Source organism: Monodon monoceros, unplaced genomic scaffold (assembly GCF_005190385.1).
Source record: "Monodon monoceros isolate NGI ecotype Baffin Bay Population unplaced genomic scaffold, NGI_Narwhal_1 Super_Scaffold_12, whole genome shotgun sequence".
In the NCBI taxonomy this organism is placed as follows: domain Eukaryota; kingdom Metazoa; phylum Chordata; class Mammalia; order Artiodactyla; family Monodontidae; genus Monodon; species Monodon monoceros.
In genome coordinates, this window is record NW_021703768.1 from 153,626,815 (window position 1) to 153,651,568 (window position 24,754).

At 52.4% G+C, this 24,754-nt stretch overlaps 1 protein-coding gene across 1 annotated transcript in view; it reads left to right on the forward strand.

Annotated features, from left to right (window-relative positions):
- The first annotated feature begins 4,891 nt into the window (after positions 1–4,891).
- ADAMTS2 (ADAM metallopeptidase with thrombospondin type 1 motif 2) overlaps positions 4,892–24,754 on the forward strand; it is a 245,317-nt gene continuing 225,454 nt past the window's right edge. Inside the window, exons 1-2 of the mRNA XM_029218215.1 lie at positions 4,892–5,114; positions 6,108–6,502. Of these exons, the coding sequence (XP_029074048.1) occupies positions 4,988–5,114; positions 6,108–6,502 (522 nt within the window). The 5' untranslated portion in view covers positions 4,892–4,987. The remainder of the gene's footprint in view (positions 5,115–6,107; positions 6,503–24,754) is intronic.

The window sequence follows — 24,754 nt, forward strand, 5'->3', positions numbered from 1 at the left end:
GAACTTGACAAAAAGGGAAGGCAATCGAAAGAGAATAAAGCTCTGGAGGCCAGGGATCCTGGGGTTTCGCAAGGCATTGGCCAGGGCCACCGGTTGACATTCCCCAGATTGTAAGTGAGGAAATGTCCAGTTAAACTTACAAAGGATTTGAACACAAAATGCCACAATGTAATAGGATTGTGTCCTTCACAAGTTACATACAGTATTTATATGTAAAGAAATTAATTCTCCAGGCTCTGTTGATGATGTCATCTGGGAATGGGATAAACAAAATGTCCAGTGAAGAACATATTCTTTCAACAGACGGGGTAAGCCAGGGACTGTGCCATGCTCTCATTTGGACATAAGGGCAAGCAAAGTGCTGGGGGGCCTTGGGGCTGACCCTTAACGTGTTTCTGCCCCAGATTGTTACACCCCTGCCCCTTGTCAGCAGCTGGTTCAGCAATGGGCATGTGAGCCAGTCTTGGCCCACAGATTAGAGGGGAGTCAGCTGGTCCACCTGGGAGAGCGGGGGACACCTGCATGTGGTTTGGTCATCCTGCTACCTGGCTGAGCTCCGGAGCTGTCATACCCGCAGACCTCCCGCATTTCCTTATGGTTTAAGCAGGCGGGGTTACTTGCATCCAGGGGCATCTTAAGGGACCCAGAGGCCTTTCTCAAACGGGAAGCCTGGACCAAATGTCCCTCCTGACCTCTGTGAGAGGCCAGACACAGCTAGACCCTGATCCAAGTAGACTCAGCACCTGCCACATCCAGACACCTCCTTGAAATATCTTGGGACTTGCTGCCTCTCTGCCATGTTGAGCACATGTTGACAGTCATAGATGGGCACTGAGCTTTATCTTTTTCCCCAGGTCGTTACTGCCTAGTTTGAGCCTGAGCCTCCAGCTTGTGTCTCCATGCGGAAGTGTTGAATGAGCCAGGATCCCCAAGCCTCCAAACCTCAAGCACCTTGCTTTTTACTTCCAGGCAGAACTGACTGCAATGGGGGTGGGACACCTCTGTGTGAAACATGGCAATGAAAACAATTGTTGCCTGGACACCACCTACATTTCCTCTTTTGCCTGACACAGATCCCTGTCCGGGGATGCTCAAGAAACTGCGAGAACCACACCCCCAAAGGCCACCTGGCCACCATATTCTGTTTAATTAGCATTATTGCTTACCAAGGCCGCTCCTGGCCAGAACTCTGCCTGTGCATCTGACGGGACCACTGCACCCGCTGTTTGCCAACAGCAGAGGGGGGCAGAAATGCTGTCTTCAGAGGCCCTTTGACAAGGTCACCAAGTCCTCACGGCTTGTTATGCTCAGCATACGGGTTCCCAGAGGACTAGAAAAGTCTAGATCCCTTCCCACAACCCCCGGGAGCTTGCTTGTCGGGAGAGAGGACAACGAACCCTCACTACTTCCATCTGCTTGTAGCCTGCAGTGCGGGCAGGTCCTGCCAAGGATGGTGACCTCGTCAAAGGGCAGAAGCACTTCTAGTTTCCGTGTGGCCGCCAGGGGACAGGAATGGCTCTGATGAAGTCTGTGCTGGCACATGTGGCCCGGAAGTCAGAAATGGGCTGAGAGCCCTGCTTCTTTTCAGAATAACGCAGGGCACTGCTCCCACCAGAGAGCTTGGGCAGGCACAGGGCAAGAAACGTTTCTTAACGTTCCTGCTCGGAGGCATGTGTGGCGATTTATGACACCCAAGATGACCAGGAAATGTGCCCATCTCTTTCTGCTCCTCACGTTGTTGGGAAGATTTTAAAGGGACTGGAGGGTTCAAGCTCACCCTGAGTTGTTCTCATCCCTTCCCCACAACATGGGGCTGTTCTAGATCAGCGTTGCAACTCATCCTTCAGGGATCAGACTGGTAACAACCATGAACAAAAGGCAGGTATAGGACAATAGGGAGTGGTAGGGACTGTCAAGTAGGAGAGTGAAAGCCAGACCTAAGGACATTCAAGTTCAATTAAAATCAAACACACATGACATGCACTTAATAAGTGTTCCAGCTGAGTTTGTTCTGTGGTTCTTGGGTTGTCTTTGGGATCTAGACTGAATAAGTAGACTTGAACAAAGAACCACTGGGGATTTCTGTGTTCCACTTTCACCTGAAGTAGAAGAAGGGGGAACAGAGAGGCAAGCACCAGTGGGTGGGGTAGCATTTTCCAGAAGAGGAATAAGAGAGATCTGAACCATGGAGGTTTGAAGAAGTAGGGGTGACTCTTTTTTTTTTTTTTTTTTTTTTTTGAGCTGAGGACAAGTGATCAGGAAGCTGGGATGAGTCCACAAGGGCCCCCTACATGGAGGATTCAACCATAAACTGTGATGCATGTGTGCTTGGTCCTTCCACTCAGCCTAGAGGGGTGTCATTGTAGGGACTAAAGATGGGATGGTTAAGGGCCGTGGTCTGCCTTCCACTTATGAGGGGTCTTTGTCTGGGTGGAGCCCCAAGAAGCTGGGGGTAATTTGGGAAGGAACAGTTGCCAGGAGTGACTCAGGAGTGTCAGAGAGACAAACCTTCTTTCCAAAAAGATATTCTAGAGCTGGTTTTCCAAAGTGTGCAACATAATTTTGTTACATGGACCCATCAGAAAATATCATCGACTTGCGAAGTGAGAGGGTCGGTCATTTTCAATTCTCCTTTTGTCCTTCTGATTGCATCAAAGGAAAGGGCTTTGCTTCTTCTAGTCTGTCTCACCACTTTTCCAACACTTGTTAATCAGCTTCAGCCTCCGTGCCTTTTGCAGGCAATAGTATTTACAATTTGATAACAGCTTTTTGTTTCATGTATTTATTTTTGGCAGTTATCTTTGATTTATGGCAAGATGTTGGCTTTCCCATTTACGGTAGTGATTTAAAGTATCCTTTAAAAACTTAAGTACAGTATAAAGAAATAATGGTGGTGGTAGGAGGATTATGGTAGTCACCATAAACCTGGCAGGGAAGCAAATGAGGTAGTAGAACATCACCCTCATCAAATAGGCGAGGCTGCTGCTTGGCTGCTGCTTGATCTTTTGAGGCGGATGAAAGCACGACAGCCACAGGGGGAATGAGTGGAAGTGTCGTGGATTCCAAGACAGCACCTAGCTGGACCCAGCTCTGGGCTGCCTGGCTTCCTCAGCCTTCAGGGTTCGACCTATACCACTTCTTATGGGAAGTCCTCCAGGATACCTGGCTCTGGAGTCATCTCTCTTCCCATACACTGATCACCATCCACTTTCTCTGGAACCATCAGAGGTTACAAACGTGGATGCCTGCTGGGGGTAAGGGAAGGGATCCTACAGCAACCTGCAGGGCATTTGCCCCACTTAATGGCTGATAAGCAGAAATGCAGGCCCAGTGTGGTCACACTCCAATTTCTCAAAAGAAGTCAGAAGTCTAAATTCTTATGTGAAATGTTACCATTTTTAACACTGACAACAGATGTTCACCATGCCTGGGGGCTGGATCCTGTTTGGGCACCCTCAGGTGTCACAGAGGAAAGCTTCCAGGTGAAGATGGCCATCAAGCTTCAGTGCCCTCTGAAAATGATGGGTCCTGAAAATGATGGAACTGAGAATATGAAATCACAGCTAGAGCAAGTTGTGTAAGTCATGTGTTTTACCCATAAGACTGGGCCCTTCTGGTGGGCAGGGAGGGACCTGAGTCATCAGGCCCTGCCTGACCAAGGCCAGCCCCAAAGCACTGGCCACACAGGCCTGGGGCAGGGTGAATGAGAAAATCCAAAAGGACAGGTGTCCACCCTCCAGGGAAGTGAGGCAGAAGTCTGGGGTCACATAGCAGAGGTGTTCCCACAGACACATGCTTGGGAGTGGGTTCCCAAGGGGAGGGAAGGTCATTGTGCTGGGGGACAGCAGACTTGGTAGGACAGGCAATGAGGATTGTGCTGGAGAGGAGTCCAGCTGGGAATGGGCTTTGACAGCAAACTGGCTCCAGGATGGAGAGGGATGCCTTGGATGCTGAGTTGGGAAAGGTGGGCAGAGTGTAGAGAGGCTATTTCAGGCAGAGCCTGGGGGTGTGCAAAGACCAGGCGTCTAGACTCCCATGTAGGATTCAGGACAGGTGAGGCAGGCAACCTGACTGAGCTCTAGCAGGTGGAGCCCAGGTCTAGGTGGAGGAGACTGTGCTCAGAGGCTGCAATGGAGGGTTGGGGAGGCAGATGGAGGGGGAGAGGGACTTCAGGCAAAGAGGAGCTGGAGACTGAGGGAAACTTGCCTCTCTCTGTAAGGGTAAAAGTTGATCTTTGGGGTGGCTCTTGTGGTGCATGCACCCTCCTGGTAAAACTGTTTTTCAGCCTCTGGGGTCTCTAACTGGTCAAAAGGCCTGGCTCAGCCCCATGGACCAGTAATCAGGCCTCCCCACCCCTTCCCAGCTCTGCTGCCTATTCTGCCCCAGGGCGCACAGAGAGGGAGAGGCGGCCCCTCGCGCCCCAGGGCTGACGGTTGGGACCCGGGTGCTCCGAGGACTCTTTGGGTGGGGATGCTCGGGCGGGCTTTAGCTCCTCCGAGGTTTCGCGCCACGAGTGCGCGGGGCGCCGCAGAGGGTGGCCAGCAGCGGGGCTCTCCCGACCCGGCCCGTGGCGCTTTTACGCCGCCGCCTCGGGGTGTCTCTGCTTCGTTACGAGCCGGGAACCGCGGCGGCGACGGCGCGAGGAGGGGAGCGGGCGGTGGCGGCGGTGGCGGCGGTGGCGGCGGCGGCAGCGGCGGCCGCGCTAAGAAGCGCCGGGTCACCGCAGGCTGAGGCGCCCGCCGTCCCCGCCCTCCCCCTCTCTCGCCTTCTCCCTCCCTCCCGCCTCCCTCTCTCGCTCGCTCCTTCCCTCTCCCCGCCTCCCTCCGCTCTCCCCCGCCCTCTTCTCCGCGCCTTGCCTCCTCCGCCCCGCGCCCTGCGGTGCTGCAGCTGCGGGCGGCTCCAGCTGCCCCCAGATGTGGGCTGGGCGGCGCGCGGGGAACTTTCGCGCCGGCTGCGAGTGCGGGGCCCCGGCTGCGGTCCGGCTGCCATGGATCCGCCGGCGGGAGCCGCTCGCCGCCTGCTCTGCCCCGCGCTGCTGCTGCTGCTACTGCTGCCGCTCCTGCTACCGCCGCTGCCCGCGGACGCCCGGCTCGCCGCCGCCGCCGACCCCCCAGGTAGGTGCGGCGCGGCCCTCACGCCTCGCGACCCCAGTCGGCCGGGCTCCTCCCCGCCCTGCGTGCCCCACCGCCCCCTCCCCAGGCGTCGTCCAGCCTGACTTGGGCAAACTCCGCGCGCCCCGCCCGGGGCCAAGTTGGCCAACTTCGGGGCCGGGTTGGTCGCGCAGGGGGCGCCCTGCGGCGCACCTGGGCGTCTCGGGCTGCGGGGAGCCTCGGAGCGCTCGCGGCTCCCGGGACGCGGAGCGTGGAGACGGAGGGCCGGGAAAGCCCCGCGGCGGAGAGCGCAGCGCCAGCCCCAGCGTGTCCGGGGGAGCCAGGGAGAGGCTGCGCCCCGGCTCGCGTCCGGGGACGCTCGGGAGGAGTCGGGTGAGGAGCGCGCCGCCTTGGGCCCTGAGGATTGGTTGGGGCGACCCGGAGGGGATCCTCGAAGATCTGAGGGACCCTCCTTCACCCTCCCTGCCCTCGGGCACGCGGGGAGGGGGGCCGGCAGCGGGCTAACCCGGAGCTGTACGCGGAGGACAGGCCACCAGTGCCCGGGGGAGCCGAGTCCTCGCCGCTCCAGAGGCGAGCGGTGAGGGCAGTCGGGCGGCGGGGACTGCTGAAGGGGTAGAGGCATACGGGTAGGGGGCCAGCCGGGAATGGCTTCGGAGCAGCCCCACGTACTGCCGAGGACGGTAGGTTCAAGGGGCGGAGGATGCTCTGACCGGGCCGTCCCTTGGGGAACTGCGAGGAGCCGCGGAGCCCCAACCCGGAACGGGGCAGGGTGCAGAGCTCTTGGCTGGGCGGGTTCTAGAGGGGGTCGGCCCGGGGTCGGCGGGGGTCGGGAGTGGCGGCCCTGTTAACGCCCCTTCCCGGTTGGAAGAAGGCTAGTTTCTGGGGGTTGCCTAGCGGAATGCCCTTCCCTTCGCAGTGGGGGAGGGGTTTGTGAGGATGCTGGACTCGGTGGCGGGTCCCAGGTCTCGACTGGTCTAACGTCCCTTCCCATTGCAGGCTGGCCCCAGGGGCACGGAGCGGAGCGCATCCTGGCGGTGCCGGTGCGCACTGACGCTCAGGGCCTCTTGGTGTCCCACGTGGTGTCGGCGGCGACGGCGCAGGCTGGGGTACGGGCCCGCAGGGCCGCCCCTGTCCAGATCCCGGGTTTCTCTGGAGGCAGCGAGGAGGACCCTGGCGGCCGCCTCTTCTACAACGTCACGGTCTTCGGCCGAGACCTGCACCTGCGGCTGCGGCCCAATGCCCGCCTCGTGGCGCCCGGGGCCACGGTGGAGTGGCAGAGCGAGTCGGGCGCCACCCGCGTGGAGCCCCTGCTTGGGACCTGCCTCTACGTCGGAGACGTGGCCGGCCTGGCTGAAGCCTCCTCTGTGGCGCTCAGCAACTGCGACGGGCTGGTGAGTACGCACTTCTCTCCCTTCTTTCTGTCCATTGCCCTCTCCTGGGCTTTGGAAGCTGTTTATCTGGGAGCCCCCTGGGAGGGCAAGGCCTGTACTGAGGACCTTCTCTGCACCCTTGTGCTTAGGGACCACTGGGTACAGACTGAAGGGGTTGGCTGTAAGGCAAGTTGTTTCAATTGGACAGAGAGGGTGATTTATGCAGAGGGAAGGCCACATTTCCAAAGCACTTATCAAGTAGCAAAGTGTGGTCTCCCTTATGCCTGCAGGCACAGGTCTTCATCTTGCATCCAGGTGTGTGTATATCTCTGTGAGTGCGTGCGTCTGCACATGTGTTTTGGAATGGGTACTAGTATCTGAGTACCTGTGTACTTGTGTGAACATGTGAATGTGCCATTGTGTCTTGTCCATGTGTGTATCTGCGGGTTTCTGTTCATTTGTGTGTCCGTGTGTGTTGCTGTGCATTGTGGCATGTGTGACATTTGTGTGGGGGCATGTGTGCTGGCAGTTGGTCTTCTCGTTTCTGTGTGTGCAAGTGGTGCCAGCCTAGGGACCAGGCAGTGGTGCTGAAATACCCAGTTATCCCTCTGCCCCCTGGCTGACCGGGAACCACTGATTTTTATGCTGTGGTTTCCTGTTGGACTTCAGCTGGTTATTTGAAAAGTTGTTTTTCTCTCTCTATTTTGAGCCAAGGGGAGCATTTGGAAATGCAGGCTCTGGTGCCCATGGGAAGGCCCTGAAGGACAGGAGAGGCTGGGGAGTGGGTCCCTTTTGGGACTGCCTGGGCCACTTAATGTGACCAGAGCCCTGGGAAGTTCTCCTGCTTCTGAGGGCCTAGGGGGACCATGGCCTGGCATAAGGGGTCCTCGGAGGAAGCCTGGATCAATGCTCAGGGAGGAGGCTGACATTGGCGGTGCTCCGTCCAGCCACCCTGAGGCCTGGCACGTGGCAGAAGCCACTGCAGTTTTCTATTTTGGATTGGGTGTGTGGTGGTCAGGCTGGCTGTGCTGGCCAGACATCTGAAGCCGCCCACCATGGGTTCCGCTCTAATTGCTGCTCAGGGGACTCCTACTCTGAGCAAATGGCCTCTCTCCCAGTCCTGCTGGCCCCTAAGCCCCCTGTCCTCCGTCTCGCCCTGCAGGCTGCAGAGCCAGCAATTACACAGAGCCCCACAACCGCTGGCGTTCTTTTTATGGAGACACAGGAAATGTCACTTGTTGCTTCGGAAAATCACTGCCTTTGGCTGGATTTAGTTAGAACCTGGGTGTACTGCAAACAACTATAAATGTCCTTGGAGGAGTTGGGTTAACACGGTGCAGTCCTTTATATCCTTGTTGCCTCTGAGGCTGCCCTGGACCTCATATGTGTGTCTCATTTTACACTGGAGGTGAATTTCCTAAATAAAAGGAAATTGGTGCTGGGGGCTCGGGGGGTGGCCTGGGCTGGGGTGGGGGAGTTGACATGGAGGTAGTCTGTTGCTGGGCCAACTCCTGTGTGCTAAGTAATACTTGATGGAGAGCATTTCAGGGAGGCTTTGTACATGCATCATTCATTCTGTGATTTGTTTGTTCAGCCAGCACCTCCAAGCGCCATTGTCCACTGTGCTGGTCAGAGATGTAGCTGGCCTGGTACCCACCTGGGGCACACATGCTCAGCTGCTGGGCTGGGGCCCACTCTGGTCAGGGCTTGGAAAACGTGCTCCTGGCGGCTATTTGAAGAATGAGTTGCCGGGGGCAAATGCACATAGAGAAGAGCATATGCAGAGAAGTACCAGGTGTGTATCGGCTTGGTCAGAACAGGTGCAGTGAGATGTCACATGTACTGGACACACACCGGCAGAAGTGCAAGACACAGCTGGAGAGAAGACTGGAGTTGGAAGAGGGACTGGCGTCTACCTGAGTGGCCTTGAATGTTGTCAGTGAAAACTGGCCTTGAGATAGTGGGGCAGCATCATTAGTTCTTCTTCTCTTTTTCCTTCTTTCTTTTTCGCGTGTGTGTATCTGTTCTGATCTTGTACCACTTAATTCCTTAGCCCGTTAAGTCCCTCTGTTGCATCAGTGATAGGCCCACTTGCTAAGGGCCCGGGGTTTAAACATCATGTTTCTGGTCCACAGAGACCCTGTGGGGGAGGATTCTTCATCCCTGGTTTACAGATGGGCAGCTGAGGTTCTGGGAGGTTGAGTGACTTGCCCAAGGCCACACAGCCTGTGGTGGCAGGAGTCTGGCCTGGTTCTCTCCAGCCCCTTCTGCCATGGTGCTCCCAAGTCTGGGTGGGTAGAAGCACCTGAGGTGTAGTAATAGAAGCTGCAATCCCTAGGCACTCCCTCTCAATAGTCATTACAAGGCTACATGCATCTCATCCTCCCAGCAGCCATGCCACACAGTACCCCTTCCTCTGCAGCCCTACTCTTCCTTCATAGATAGTGAAACACACTGAAGCAGGTGTGTCAGGCTGCAGTGTGTGCAGATCCCCAAGGATCTTGTTAAAATTCAGATTCTGAGTCTGTATGTCTGGGGTTCGGTTCAAGGTTCTGCATTTTTAATAAGCTACCAGGCTTGTGCTCCTGGGCTTTGGGACTGCCCTTTGAGAAGCAAAGCGCTACACCCCCATTGCTGCAAAGGAGTACTACAGGATTACACCACAAGTTTCTCTGGGCAAGTGCGGTTCAGTGGACAACTGGTGTGGGAAACGCTGCACCTTTGCTTTCAGCCTGGGAGATTTAAGGAGGCCCACTGGGTTCTCTGAGAAGTTCTGTAATAAAGAAACCTCTTGAACTCCATGTAATGCAGTACTTCCCATGCAGATGGGACCATCAACACCTTCTTTGCAGAACATGTGGAACTAGCCTTCCTGGAAGACGTGTGGAGAAACCATGGAGCAGGGTCACAGCAGGCAGCTGTGGTCTTACAGCTTAAGTTTAGATGCTTAGGTGGGACAAGCCTCTCCCAAGAGCCATAGGCCCTTTCAGGCCTATCGTCCTGCTCCTGGCCTGGGACACACATTTGCTCATATACTTGCTTGGTCCCGAATTTGTTTCTCTGCCTTAAAGGAAGGCAGTAGTAGCTTTGTTTTCTGTGGACCGGAGTCTCCTAATCTATTCAGCACGAGGGGATTCTTAGGGTCAGCATCCTTTCAGTCACAAGCGAAGGAAAACTCAAGTCAAATTAGTTTAAACAGAAACGGGCAGTTAGCAGCTCACATAATGGTCAGTCTTTAGGCATGGCTGGATCCAGGTGCTCCTGTCATTAGGACTCTTGCTGTCTCTTGCCTCTGCCTTCTTATGTGTTGGCTTTGTTCTCAGGTGGAATCCTTCTGTGGTAAGTCAAGGGGCCCCACCGGTGCTGGCTGACATCTTTTTCTGATAATTCCAGCTGAGTCCTGGGTAGTACTCTCTTCAGGCTGGGGCCAGATGCTCCCATGAGAATCAGGACATGAGGTTTGCAGAACCCCATGGATGGAGAGTGTAAGGGGTTCTGCTCCCTATAATGATATGAGGTTGGAACCTGGGTGTGCCAAGGTGAAAATTCTATTAGAGTCAGGTAGACGTACAGATTCAGGAAATGCCACATGCTTCATAAGACATACCATATACTTTATTTCCAGAGAGGTTGGTAGGTGTAGTTTCCAGGTTCTTTTACGGTCACTAGACAGGTATTGTTCATCATATTCACAGGGAAAGGTTAACATTTGCCTTTTCACAATGGGTGAGAAAGTAATGCTTAACAAAGGATTCTTGTATATCTCATTGCTATGGAAGAGTTTTCTAGTACCTCTCAGGCCACATGATAGGTGTACTAATTTCACATCATTCTTACATGCTCATTAAAAACCCAATGAGAAGCCTGTTGACACAAAAAGTAATAACAGAACGTCACAGTTCACTGTGCCCTTATTATGTGCCAGGCTTTCTTCTGAGCACCTTACGCTGTATCACCTTGATTAATCCTCACAACACCCTATGGTGTATGCTGATATTATCCCCATTTTACAGATGAATAAACCGAGATAGCTTACTTCAAGTTTTGCAGTCTGTATTTAAACGCATGTCTGTTTGGTTCCAAGCCCAGCTCACTACATGTTATTGCATTTTTTGCACACCAACAAAAAGAATAAAAATGAAGAAATGCATTTCTTTAAAACATTTCTAGTCAACTCCTGGAGACCTTCTCAGTCAGCGGCATTGACTGTTGTCAGTGTCATTGAGTGGGAGCTGAGAGCAGGTCTGGCGGCCAAGTGGCTTGGTGACTTGGCGCTGACTTGCTCTGGGCTGCAGCTCCTTTCAGGTGGCCTGAGTCCTCATGGCTAGGTGATGGCAGTGGGGACTCCAGTAGGATGGAAGCACCCAGCCATACCTCTGTCTCCTTCATGCAGTGCAGCTCAGGGGACCTCTCTGGCCTGATGTTTCTGGTTGGCAAGGCCATTGGTGGAAGAGTCCATGGGCTGGGCAGTGACTCTGTGAGGCAGGCTCAAGGGTTGCTGCCTTGTGGGCTGGCGCTCCCCTGCTGGGCTGCCATCCTGGCCAGGCACCTGCTCTGTATAGTCTTGATGGGCATTAAAAGTCACTAAGGGCCACAGAGAGAAGTCATTTCCTGGACTAAGGGACTGAATTAATTGAGTTTCATTTCTCCTAAAAAGGCTGCTATCTTTTAGGCCACACACTGGGCTCCAGCTGGTTCAGGTGCTGGAATGTGGAGGGCAGGTGCAGCAGGCTTGAGCTGCAGGGCTGGGGGTGAGAGGTATGTGGGACTTGCAACTGCCCTTTGTAGGGTCTTCCTACCTTTCACCTTGCCTTGGCACTGCCTGGAGGGCAATGAGAAGGTCTCAGGAACACCAAAGAGGGGCTGCGGGAATGTCTGGGTTCCCTGGGTGTTGGGGCTGCTCAGGTCAGAGGAGCAGAGGTACCCACTTGGCCCCTGTTCTTGGCAATCTACACAGCTGCCCAGGGTGGTCTCAGCCTCCTCCATGGCTTATTATTCTCCTTGTTGTTTAAGACTCATTCAGTTTAAGTGGCAGAAAACCAACTTGGATGAAACAAACAAGGGATGTCATGGGCCCAGTTATCCTTGGGGTCCTAAGGAGTTCCAGCTTCAGGCGTGGCTGGATCTAGCGGATTCAGGGCTGCTTTTAGAACATGCTTTCTGCCTTTCAGCTCTGTCAGTGTCTGTGTTCATCTCAGGATGGCTCGCCCCATGTGGGGTCCACCAGCGGCTCCTGGCTTAACTTGTCTTCCATGGTAGCAATGTCTTGGAAATGGAGAGCACTCCTTTTTGGATGGTTCTTGCTAGAGTCCTGGAGAGGGTTCTGTTGGGTCCTACTTAGGTTATAGGCCCACCTTTAAATCAATCACTGTGATGTGGGCCTGGCCAGTCTCTTGCCCCTCTTTGGGGTTGAGAGTGAGGGTCAGATCCCCAAACTCTGGAATGGATTGGGGTTTTATCATAAAAGCAAGAGGAAGGACCAGTGTGCCGGGCTGCCACTCTCCACCCAGGCTTCAAGCCCTGCATCTGGCCCGAATCTCTTTCTGTGCTCCAGACTTGCCTGCCCAGCTGCCTTGGGGGCTCTTTCCCTGAGTGACCCCATGCTTCTGAAATGGAACACAGGTCTCTCTACTCAATTCCAGACCTCACCCTTCACTTGGGCAGGAATCCCAGGATCGCCCTTCCCCTCCCACTCCATGACCGCCACATCCAGCCAGTCATCGTCCTAGACATCTCCGGACGTCATCCCAGTTCCCATCTTTCCACCACACTTAACTCCAAGCCCCGACTTCTGCCCATGTGATCCTTAGCCACTCCAAATTGGAGCAACTCTTTCCCACCACAGCTGCCAGACTGATTTTTGTAAACCACACATTCAATCATGTCACTCCTTTGCTTAAGACCTTTCTTAAGTGGTGGTCTTAAGTCTTTCTTAAGTGGTGGTCTTAAGTGGTTCTTATTGCCCTTAAAAAAAATCCAAACCCAGAAAAAAAAATTCAAAACCACTGGCCTGACATACAAGGCCTTTCACGACATGACCCAGTAGCCTTCAGCGTCGTCTGTCACTGTGTCCCACCTCATGCCTGTGCTCCAGTCACATCAAGCTTTCAGTTTCTCCACCACTGGACACTCCCATCCTAGGGTCTTTGCACAGGCTGTGCCCTCGCCTGGACCACTCTTATCCCTCCCTCTTTACCTGGCTCACTCTGTAGGTCTCAGCTAAATGGCACTTCATCCAGGAAGCTGTCCTGGACATTCACATGCCACGTTGTACCCCATGCTTCTTCGGTAACTTGTACTATGAGCAACTTGTACCTGGGCCCACAGGGCCCAGCTGCACCTGGGTGGAGCTCAGCTGGGGGCCATGAAATGAGTGTGCCTGGGGAGTGGGGGCTGGAAGCCCGTGAAGTTCCTTGCCCCCTAAGACCCTGTGCCCCATGCCCAGGGATGGCCCACCTCTCCTTGTATGCTTTGCTGCAGACCCCAGAATGTCCACACTCAGTGGGGTAGGCCCCCTTGGAGAACGGCCAAAAGCTCTGCTTCCTTTCCCACAGGAAAGCACTTGTGCACACGTGTGATTTTGCACAGTTTTCTTGCCCCCACTTTGGGGTTCACGAAACGTGAGTTCAAAACCCGTGGTCTAAATGAAACTAAGTAAGGAGGGAAGCCCCTCTGGGCCTGTTTGGAGGAGAGTTGGAGGTCGTGAAGAGACCTTGGACTGGGCTCTGGCAGGTCATCATGCAACTCTGGGCAAATACTCCCACCATGAGCCTCGGTTTGTCCAGTGACAAGTGAGGCTGGATCAATTATTTCTGAGACCCTTCTAGGGCAACTCTGGGTTTCTTAGGGGCCAAATGGGGACCAGTTGAGGGGATCGGGCTGATGGAGAGGTGGGGACCCTGGCTAGTCTATGCCCTGCCTCCCTTGATAGATTGTTGGCCCTCAGGAGCATGGGCTCCTTGCTGCCGGACCTACAAATGTTTCTTCAGAGAAGCTGCATTTCTGAGTCTGTTGATATCACGTGGGCAAATGAATCCAGTGTGAATCCAGTGAGCTCTGAGGTCCCCTGACCGGACCTCCAGAGGCATATGTGGAAATGTTGAGAGCTATGCTGGCAGCAGGATCATTAGATGGGCCTGGGCTCCCTGCAGGCAGGGGCTGTCTTTGAGAACTTGCTGAGAACCCAGCCTTACTTCATCACAGCTACCCCATGCCCTCTTCTGGGGCATCCACAACCTCCTGTCTGGCCTCCTCACCACTTCTCACTGAGTGCCATTTGGCGGGAGGGAAGCGGCTTCCCAGGGACTCTTCCCTGCTGGGACTGGGGAGGGATGTGCACTGACCTGTGGCTGCCATGGTGGAGGCTGGCTTGTCAGGAGTTTGTGCTAGGGATGGCAGAGCAGCAGCCCACGGCCCCTGCCCACCTCATGGTGGCCCCTCAGAATGGTGTAGGCATGTCTGTGGTCTGAAACCCAGACTCAGCAGGCTTCAGCAAATGTGGCATCTGAAGGCACTTACAGTTGTCCAAATCTTAGAGACAGGGGGTAGAGTGGAGGTTGTCAGGGGCTGAAGGAAGGAGATGGGGCGTTGTTGTTTCGTGGGTACAGAACTTCAGTTTTACAAGAAGGAAAGAGTTCTGGAGATGGATGGTGGTGATCGTTGCACAACATTATGAATATATTTAATACCACTGAATTGTACACTTAAAAGTGGTTAAGATGGTAAATTTTATGTTATACGTTTTTTATTTTATTTTTAATATTTATTTATTTGGTTGTGCCGGGTCTTAGTTGCGGCTCGTGGGCTCCTTAGTTGTGGCTCACTGGCTCCTTAGTTGTAGTACGTGACTCCTTAGTTGTGACAGGTAGGCTCCTTAGTTGTGGCTCGTTGGCTCCTTAGTTGTGGCATGCAAACTCTTAGTTGCGGCATGCCTGTGGGATCTAGTTCCCTGACCAGGGATTGAACCCAGGCCCCCTTCATTGGAAACGCGGAGTCTTATCCACTGCACCACCAGGGAAGTCCCTGTTTTATGTATTTTACCACACACACACAAAAGGCATCTGAGGACTGGTGGGATTGGGTAGGTAATTCAGGGGTGGAGTGGCGCCCCTGCTCGCTCAGCTCCCTCTCCCCAGTGTGACTCTGTTCCTTGGTGGACCATTGGCTGTAGTTGCACCCACACCCCTCACATTTCCCAGGTATAACCAGGTGCAAAAGGGAAACAGACTACTTTTTGGAGGTTCCTGCCACAGTTCTGACTTCACTCTGAATGGACAGGCTTAGGTCATGGGACCTTTCCATAGCCAATCACTGTGGCCCAGCAATGCATAGTGCAGGAGCATAGTGAAGCCTGACTAGACACCTCATGAAGGCCAGCATAGTTGGTCACCGAGCCCTGAGCCTCAGCCCAAGGAGGCCAGCTCTTTCTGGACCATCTTCTATCACATTGCCATCCCTGCCCTGACTCCACTGCCTGGTTGTGTGTTTATGGCATTGGTTCCCGAGTGTAAGGATGCTGCTCCTTCAGGTGTTGGCAGGTTTCAGGTTTCCCCTGCCTGATGGCCAGCCTTGACTGCCTATCCCCCCATATCCCCAGCACTTAGTGAGTGAGGAGTGACCCAGCATCAGCTGGGAGGCGGGGGAAAGCTGGGTCTTCACCCAGGCCTGCTGTGAGGACCACAAACGCCACAACCTGCATGAGTAGAGGAGTCATCGAAGGGCTCATCTGCTCTGAGCCACAGGGATGCCGCCCGCCCCCCCACCATGGCCTAGTGTGTCTACTCAGCATAGAGGATGGCTTTGCTGTGTGGTGGCCTGAGCTGTGGCCTGGGCCTCCTCATTCTGGTATCTGAGATCTGTAGGGTCAAGTATGCATGGGGCCTCTCTTGGGACCATGGGTCTGTACTGGCAGGCAGATGTGTCCTTGCTTACCCCTACTGCCCTCCTGCACTTGGGCAGGCTGGGGGGTTTTGTGTTGCTGCCAGAACACAGCAGGCTGCTGGTGTATGTGAATGTGTGTGCATGTTCCTATACATGGGATGTGTGTGTATAGGTATGTGGAAATGTGTGCATGTGTATGCATATCTGTATGAGTATGATGTGTGTGCGTGTGTGTGTGGGTATCTGTGCATATGCCTGTGTGCATTTAAGTAAGCATGTGTGCGAGTGTGTGTATTCAGGTGTGAGTGTGCATGTGTGGTCATGTATGTTCTTGGCAGGGGTTTCCTGCAGGGGAGGGGACTGAGGTGGGATGGAGATACTTAGGGGAGGACTCCAGCCCCCTGAATCTTGGTGCCGCCTTGAGCCCCCCCTCCCCACAGTGGCAGGCATTCTGGAATGGGAGGGCCCAGGTAGGAGCCTCTCGCTCTGCTGCGTATGTTTCATATTAAATGTCAGCTGTCCATTGGGTCTGCTGTGCTGCCATTAATATGGAGCAGTTATTACTGAGCCTGGAGCCGGCTCCTCAGGCTGATCTGTGAATTTCAGTTACACTGCATGTCTACTCCAGGGCCTGTGGAGAGGGGCACACAGCTTCTGCTCTGAGGCAGAGGAAACCCTAGCGTCTAGGACCAAGGCTCAGGCAGGCTCTGCACTGCCCTACCCTGCCCTTTACATTTCAGTGTTCAACATGGTGAGCAGTAGACTTATTGTGGGCTGGAGGCTGCCATGTCACATGGTCAGCTTTTCCCTGCGCAGCTGGGCAGCCTGGACAAGGGCCACAGACACTGCCAAACATCAGTTCCTTGGATTGCCAACCTCACTGGGCTTTGGAAGGGTGGGTGCACTTAGCCCAGGCCCTGGGTTTGGGAAGTGTTGGCCGTTTCTGTGTTTCATTGCATCTAAGGTGCCATCAATTATAGGGCGCCACAAGAAAGAGGGGACACTCCCAACTAAACCACACCACTGCACCTTAACCATAGTCCCGTGAGGTGTAGGCACCAGCCACCCCGCCTCTAGTTGCTCTGAGTGGTGGGCTGTTTTTCCTGGCTTGCTCACTTTGCTTACTTAGTGTGTGACTGGCTTCGTCCACTTCTGGGTGTCTTCCTCTCTTTGGCAAAGGAATGAGGTTACAGTCCTTCCTCCAGGGACATTTCTCACGGATGCCAAAGCTACACACTCTGTCGTCTCCGTGCCTTTCTGCATACACTGTAATTTTTTACATCACAGTGTGACTTCTTGAAGACATTTTGGGTGGGAAGGGTCTCAACACAAGAAATGTTGACCCTACAAGTAACTCAAGCGAAGTAATGGCAGTACGAAACACCGTGGCAGAGTTGGTGTGTGCCAGGCAATGCCAGCCACCCCATGGCTGCTGCCAGCTGCTGGCAGTGATAAGACCCATTGATTTCATCCTGAGTTTAGATGTGGTAAAGGTGAAAAATGGGTGTCTTAGAGTCCCAGACACATAGTTTTATTATTATGATGATGTTACAAGTGATTTCAGGACCTAAGAGCTGGCACGTAATTCCCATGCTGGGGAAGCAGGGCAGCGGCAGAGACTGGGCTGTTCAGACTGGAGGGACAAGCCCTTGCCAGCTCTGTGAGCAGAACATTCAAAGATTTATCTTTGAGGGACTTCCCTGATGGGACGCGGGTTCGATCCCTGGTCGGGGAATTAAGATCCCACATGCCGCGGGGCAACTAAACCCGCACACCACAAAGAGGATCCCGCGTGCCGCAACGAGGATCCTGCGTGCTGCAATGAGGATCCCGCGTGCCGCAACTAACACACGGCGCAGCCAAACAAGAAAAACGACAACAAAAAAAGATTCATCTTTGAACCTGGATATTTCTCCTTTGAAGACAGGGATTGGAACCACGTGGCAAATAAGGTGCATTTATGTTTCACGCAAGGTATGTCTAAGGCTCAGCGGTGGCCAGTCTGATTGACACAGAGCTTCTGGAGGTATGATAGAAACTGGCTCAAGAGCTATGAGTATGTATAATTTTTTAAATGAATTATGCCACATACTGTCTCCAGTCAGTTGCAAATGAAACCTCAGGTCTGATATCACAGATAAATTCTTTTTTCTTTCATCCTCTTCTTGTACCAGTACTGAATTCTGTTCATTATAAGAGCTTTAAAGCTCTAATATCTAAAGTACTGGCTACTTGACAGCTGTGCTGTTCACTACTATGGTAGCTACAAGCCACTTGAAGCGTTGGCTATTTGAGATGTGGCTGGTCTGCACTGAGAGGTGCTCTTGAGTGTAAAATATACTCCAGAATTCAAAGACTTAGTACCCAAAAAAAGAGTAAATAAAATATCTAATTGATAAATTTAAAGTATTGATTACAGGTTAAAATAATAATAGGTTGGATGTATTGGGTTAAGTAAAATATATTGCCGAAATTAATTTCACCTTTTTTTTTTTAACATGGCTACATGTGACATTCTTATTACATTTCTGTTGGATACTGCTGCTTTGAAACATCTGGCTGGATACTCCCCATTTCGCTGTTATTCTTTTGCAAAATTTTCTTGGCTGGTCACATCTGTTTATTTTTTCAATTGAATTTTAGAATTGTTTTGTCAGGTTAGAAAAATCCCTTGTGAATTTGATTGACATTAAATTAAACTTAGAAACCAATTAAAGGAGGAATGGACAAAATTTGTAGTATTTACCAGGAACATGGTGTGTTTTTCGATCGATTTAATTCTGCTTTGATGTTGCTTAGTAAAGTATTACACATTTTTTATATGGGTCACCTATAGTTTTAAATCACGGCCATTTCAAGGATTGTTTTCTTTTTGCCATTGTGAATTGAATCATTTCCATCTATCACTGGTATACAGGATGGCTATTGATTTTTATATAATTATCTTTTATCAGGATGCTTGATTGAACTCATTCATTTTTTTGTCTTGAACTCATTAATTCTAATACATCTTTGTGAATTCCCTTGGGTTTTCTGTGTATACAGTTGTACTATCTGTAGACTATGGTAATTCTGGAGGCTCATTTTCAGTCTGTGCCATCTAGAACCTTTGGAGTAACGTTAAGTAACAGCAGCGGCTTTGCGTATCCCTTTCTGCGCCTGACTCTGATGGGGACACCCCTGGTGTTTCTCTGCTTGCTCGTGGACTAAGATGGATTTCATGCGAAGGCAGTATCCTTTGAATTCTAGTTTTCATCAGCAAAGGAGCTGAAATCTAGATAAAATATGTCTAACCCTCACACTGCCACCACCCTCCTTAAAGGCTAAAGGCATTGCAGCTCCCAGGGGCTGTGTCTCCTGCTGTCCTGGACCTCAGAGCTGCTGCCAGTTCTCCTCAGTTGCAAGCTTGCTGGCCCAGAATACAAGCCAGCCCCTGTGTACAGCTGTCAGCCGCTCACAGGAAGCGTTTGTGGGGTGCGGGGAGCTTTGCCGAGGAAGGTGGAGGAGGCTGCACCGCCCAGCCGTGCAGGTAGTTCCCTGTAGAACAGGGACTGGTTCTTAGAAAGCCCATCTGTGGGGGAATTGTCATTTTGAAGGCAGGTTCCCCTCCTCTCAGTGATGTCTCTCCCATCCTCCAATTTCTCTGGGGCAAGCCTCCTGGCTTCTCCTCTCCTGAGTCTTACAGAAGACTTTGTCCCCCTTTCTGAGTCACTGGTACCTGCCGACCCAGGCCCCCTACGTCCCGCTGTTACCTTTATTCCCACATGCTTCTAGAAGGTCTTTTTCCAAAGACTGTTGCCCCCTAGAGGAAATCTGTGGCCTGTAAAAATAAATTTGTTTTCCATCATGTTATCTGTCTGCCCAGAGACAGGCATGGGTTTTGGGCAGCTTTGAACAATGCCTGTGCCTAGGTCTCACCCTGAGACATTCTGACTCATCAGACCTGGGCAGGACCTGGGGGTCAGGAGGTGTGAGGACAGAACCAGGTTCGGGACCCTGCACTTCTTTTGCTGGCCTGTGACCCTCAGTTTCCCTACTTGCGATGCCACCTGCCTCAGAGGGCGTCTGTCTGTGAGGGAGTGACAGGGAATGAGGCTGGCTGGCCTCAGTCCAAAGGAATGTCGTGGGGAGATTGGGGCGAAAGGAGATGATGGCCAAGAGGGACGGCCAGGCCTCCAGGTGGCCTGGGACCAGGGGAGCTGCCTTTGGGGTGGTGGCTCCTGACCCTCTCTGCCCTGGGTCCCTCACCTAGGAGTTCAGAGTCTGGCAGAGGGAGGACACCCTGCCTTTCATGGCCATTCCAAAGGCTGGCTCTGCATGCTGCAGGCACGTGGAACTCAGTGGACACTGATGCCACAGATCCTGTCAGCAGGGTAGGCACAGGGGCGTCCTCCTCCTTGAAGCCCCCGCAACCAGACCACAGGCCCTATGAGGCTCCCAACCTTATCCCCTCCCTTCTGTTCTCTGCACCCGCCGGCTGGCCATTAGCCACTGGCCTGAGCTCACTAGCTCCAAGCTGGGGTCTGGGCATCCGGGTGTGTGGGTCCGTCACAGCCTGGAGTGGCTTGTCTGAGACCCGCATGCACAGAGCAAGGAGAGGTCCTGGCTCTGGGCTCAGCTCAGCTGACAGAGGGCGGACCTGTGTCTCCTGGGCAGCTACCAAACAGGGAGAGGTGGAGGGTCTGGGGGTAGTGCTGGATCCTGGCTCAAAGGCCCCTGGCATCCCTTCTCTCCCTCTCTCTTCCCCGCCTTACCCTTCCCTCCCCTCCCCTCTTGTCCCTTGCTTCCCCTCTGTCTCTTTCTCTCTTCCCCCCATCCTCCCCTTCCCTCCTCACTCCACCCCTCCCTCCCTCCTTTTTTCTCCCCTCTTCTCTTTCCTCCCTTCTTTCCACTCCCTCCCTCCCCCTCCCTTCCTTTCCCTCCTCTCTATGTCCTCCCCTTCTTTCCCAGAGTAAGGGGAGCCCCCTTCGTCACCCTGGATGACCCTTCCTGGGTGACCTTCCTGGGCAGTGGGCTCTTCATCGCTGGCCTCAGGCTGTGCCTGCATTGTCCTATTTACAGTCACCTCCTGTGATGCTCACAAGCTCCCACCGGCATCAGGCACACTCAGGAAAGGCGAAATTATCCCGCTGTACTTGGAGGAAAGCAGGGCTCAGAGAGGGGGGCAATGACCTAGCTCAAGTCACACAAAGTCCAGAGCCTGGGCTCCTTCTGCTCTGGATCCAGCCCCTGTGATCCTCAGAGGTACACATCACCCCCCCCCCCCCAACACACACACACACCATCCACACAAACAGGGTTAATTGCTACCGGGGGAGGGCTGAGTTCTTGGTGCACTTCCCAGCAAATGAGGTCAAGGCCTTGCTCTGCCTTGCTGGAGTAGCCCCCACTTCAGATAGTGTGGCCTGGCCTTTGGGTGCCATCTTTCCTGCCAGGGTGCCCAGGCCCTTGCTGACTGTGTCCTTACTAGGGAGGCTGGTCGGACCAAGCTGTGTTCCTGCCCCAGGGGTGCCATAGAAGGTTGTGCAGGTGGTGTCCTGCACAAGGGCATCCGGGCAAGGGGACGAATGAGGTTGGCTTCTGCTCAGTGTCTGAAGTAGAAGGGAGAGGGTGGCCAAAGCTGAGTGGTGGACACCAGAGGGACAGGAAGGAAGGGTGTGCCAGACATCTGCCCCCACCATCAATGTCACTGGAGTTGCTGCATTCTTCCCTCTGAGGAGCCCCTGGGTCTGCAGGATTTGGAGTACAAGAACCAAAGCCAGGGCCAGTCGCAGGGGGCTGCTCTCTGTGGATGATGGCTCTGGTGACCTGGGTGGATATTCTGGGACTGGGCATGATGGGGGAGGGCAGATGGTAGGCTCTGTCCAGGGGTCAGCTTGTCCTGCTTGGGGGCAGGGTCCTCGAAGTCCTCCCCAACCTGAAGGTGCTCCTTGGTTCCAGTGGAATAAGCTCGGCTCCTGAGTGCAGGGGTTGGGCTGGGCCCCTCGGCCCTGGGCATTTGCTTTGGGTTAATTATATGGGTGTGGGTATGACCCTTCCTATTGTTGCTGAAACTTGTATTTCTGTGATAACTGGTGGTTGCTCCTCACCAACCCCCTCCCCCCTCCCCCCTCCCTCACATGCCTTTTCCTCTTCTGAAGCTGGCTGGTCCTCCTTGGGGCTAAACATTAACCCTTTGTTATCTTGGGCAGATTTATATTCATGAAGTTTCCTTTCTTATTTTACCTTGCTGACTTTCATTTCTTCTGGTCAACTCTGCCAGCCCCTTCCTGTTGATTTCTTCTGTTTATTTAAGCTGTAGAATATAATCAGCCTTTCAAAGAAGTGCTTCAGAGGTTTTGATTTTTTTCTGATTTGAATTTAAAATATTTAACTTCTTTAATTCCAGTGAAGTGTGTTTCCTGTACTGTATAAGGTATTGGTTTTAAGTATTTATTTTTTCTAAATTGCCTCTCTGGGGTCTCAGCACCATTCATTTACTAATTCACCCTTCCTCCTGACTTTGGGGTGCATATTCCCTCTCTATGAAGTTCATGGAAGTGATCTGGCTTATTTCTGGCCTTTCTGCTCTTCTTCTTGCAACAGGACTAGGGTCTTTTAATTACTTTTGCTTAACAATATGTTGTGATACCTAATAGGGCAAGTATCACCATCGTGGTGCTTTGTGACCACCTAGAGGGGTGGGATAAGGAGGGTGGGAGGGCGGGAGACGCAAGAGGGAAGAGATATGGGAACATATGTATATGTATAACTGATTCACTTTGTTATAAAGCAGAAACTAACACACCATTGTAAAGCAATTACACTCCAATAAAGATGTTAAAAAAATGGCTATTTTTGTCCATTTTTCAAATGGATTTTGTGTTTGTTTTCTTATGGTTTTAAACAATATCATAAAAGGATCTTTATTTTGGATGATATTGCATGCTTAAATTAGTGTCCAGCATACAGCAGGGCCTCAGCAAATCTTTACTGAACAAGTGAATGACATCTTCATGACGGTTAATTTTCTCAGGGAAATAAGAACATTAATTCAAATCTTTTAAAATATATCCCTTAGTTACTACCAAGAGTTAGAATTTTATTGCCATTGTGAACAGGATCTTTTCCATTATATTTTATAGTAGGTTATTATAGATGTCTAGGAACATTTTTAATCTAGGATACAGCAGGTGATCCTTTACTCAGAATAGCTGGGACCTACTTGTTCCAGATTAATAATATTCTCAGAGTTTAGACACTTTCATTCCCAAAGAGCCAACGGAAATAAAAACAGCATGTGAGTACAAATTATATATGCATTTACACAATTGCAGCTAAACACACGACAGCCATTGTTGACCTACCAAACTCAAGCTCCATCAGGCCTCACTGGTTCCTTCTCATTTGCTCCCAATGACTTGAATCTTCCTCTTGCACTTCAGCAAAATCAATCTTCCATTATCATAGTGGCACAGATGCAAAACGTGGATAATCACAAAAAATCCTTTTAAAATAAATCTCTCGATTGGATGTTTCCCATGTTTGCACTCTAGATATGCAAGTTTCCATATTTATTTCGCATCTAGGCATTTTCATGAACTTCCATATTATTATGTTTGTCCTTTTTGGTGGATTATTTTTGCAGGAGAGGATTTTCTAAGTATGCAGTTATTTCTGCAATTCATAATATTTTCGCATCTTTTTCAATATTTATTCATTTTATGTCTTATTACGTTGGTTAGAGTATAAAATTGAATTTTAGTAATTTTGTGTGGGAGCTACAACCATGTCTTCAGATCACCTGGCCTGCCGCCATCTACGGGAGAGCAGGACCAGGTCCTGCTTCTCTTTCTGCGAATGCTGCAGACAGTGGACCTAAAGTGGACAAGTCTGGGTGGAAGTGATCTCCCGCCTTCACTTACCCTTGGTGGAGCAACTTTTCTTTTCCTGGTCTGTTGCATCAAGTAGAGCTTGAGCATAGAACATGGATGTGTGGTGGTTTTGCAGGGGATGAGTAGCAGTGACTGGTGGGCCCCCATTAGGCCCACCATTAGGTCAGGGAGTCTCTCTCAGCCCAGTGTGGCCTGTTAGGTGCCCCCTACAGCCAAGGAGCTGTGCACCCGGGCAGGATTGTTTGCAGGGCTGGCAGGAAAATGACTGTCTTTGAAAGACTGTCCTGAGTTTCAGCTGGGGAAGTGGTTCAGTGAGACACTTTCAGGGGAGGGCTGGCAGGTAGATCCAGATGTATAACCTGAAACTCTGAAAGGAAGGAATGAATCTGAACTTTGAAACCTGTTTTGAGTCCCTGCCTTGACCCTTAGCAGTGTAATAATTTCTGAACTTCAGTGTTCTCATCGTGCAGGGCGGAGTTTGCAAACTGGCGGGCTGTGTGCCATGTCCACCCACAGATGAGTTTTGTTTGGCCTTCCCAGTGTTTGACAAATTTCTCACAGAGCTCCAGATTTCCAGTTTCTCTGGAGGACCTGGGAGAGCTGTTAGGCCTGTATTCCAGAGGGCTGGAACTGAGCAGGGCCAGAGCCCTCCAGAGGGATCTCACAGCCTCAGCACCACGCTCTCTGCTGCTCCCTGTGGTCTCCCCCCACCCCGCCCCCCGCCCTCCCGCCTCAGTCACTATCATTTCCTGCGTGGGCCCTGTGTCGGCACCTGAGCATTTCTCTTATGCTGCGGTGGATGCCGGAGGGGTTCTGCGGCTGGCCGTCTCTTCCTCCCACCTCTGTCTCAGGATTTCGGCTTACAGACCATTGTCTCTGTGTGAGGCCCGGTGCGTTAGTCAGATGCGGTCCCGCCCCATGTTTGATTCTGGCTCCCTCATTCGCAGAGCCTCCTATTTCTCATCTGTGAAAGGTAAATTTGATGGCAGCAAACAGTCTGGTGGGTTATTATGAGGATTCAGTGAAGTGAGGCCCACGGCTGGCACTTAGTAGCGAATGGCCCTTGTTACTACGAGGTAGTATTTTCCTTATGGTGCTGTTAGGAAGAACCAAAGTGTGAAAGTACTTGGAGATGCATGAAGTGCAGTGCAAATATTCATCACTTCTGAGTGCTCCGTGGGCTGGGCTTGGGCTGGGTGGGCGGAGTGGGGAGGCAGGGCTGGGGGCCGGCAGGCCCCTGGGTAGGATGCTCTCCCTGCCCCAGGCCGTAACCAGCCTGGGACGGTTATGTTGCCAGATGAGGCCGTGACTATTCTGAAATGGAATTCCTGGGTTAGAATAAGGAGAACAGATGTTTACTGGACGAGGCCAAGAGCCGCTGACATCACTGAGAGCCCGTCAGGACACAGACTGCAGCCCAGTATCCTCCGTGCCTTCCTGCCGACACAGCATTCCTGGGGCAGCTGCCAGGGCTGGGGGTGGACACACACACACACACACACACACACACACACACACA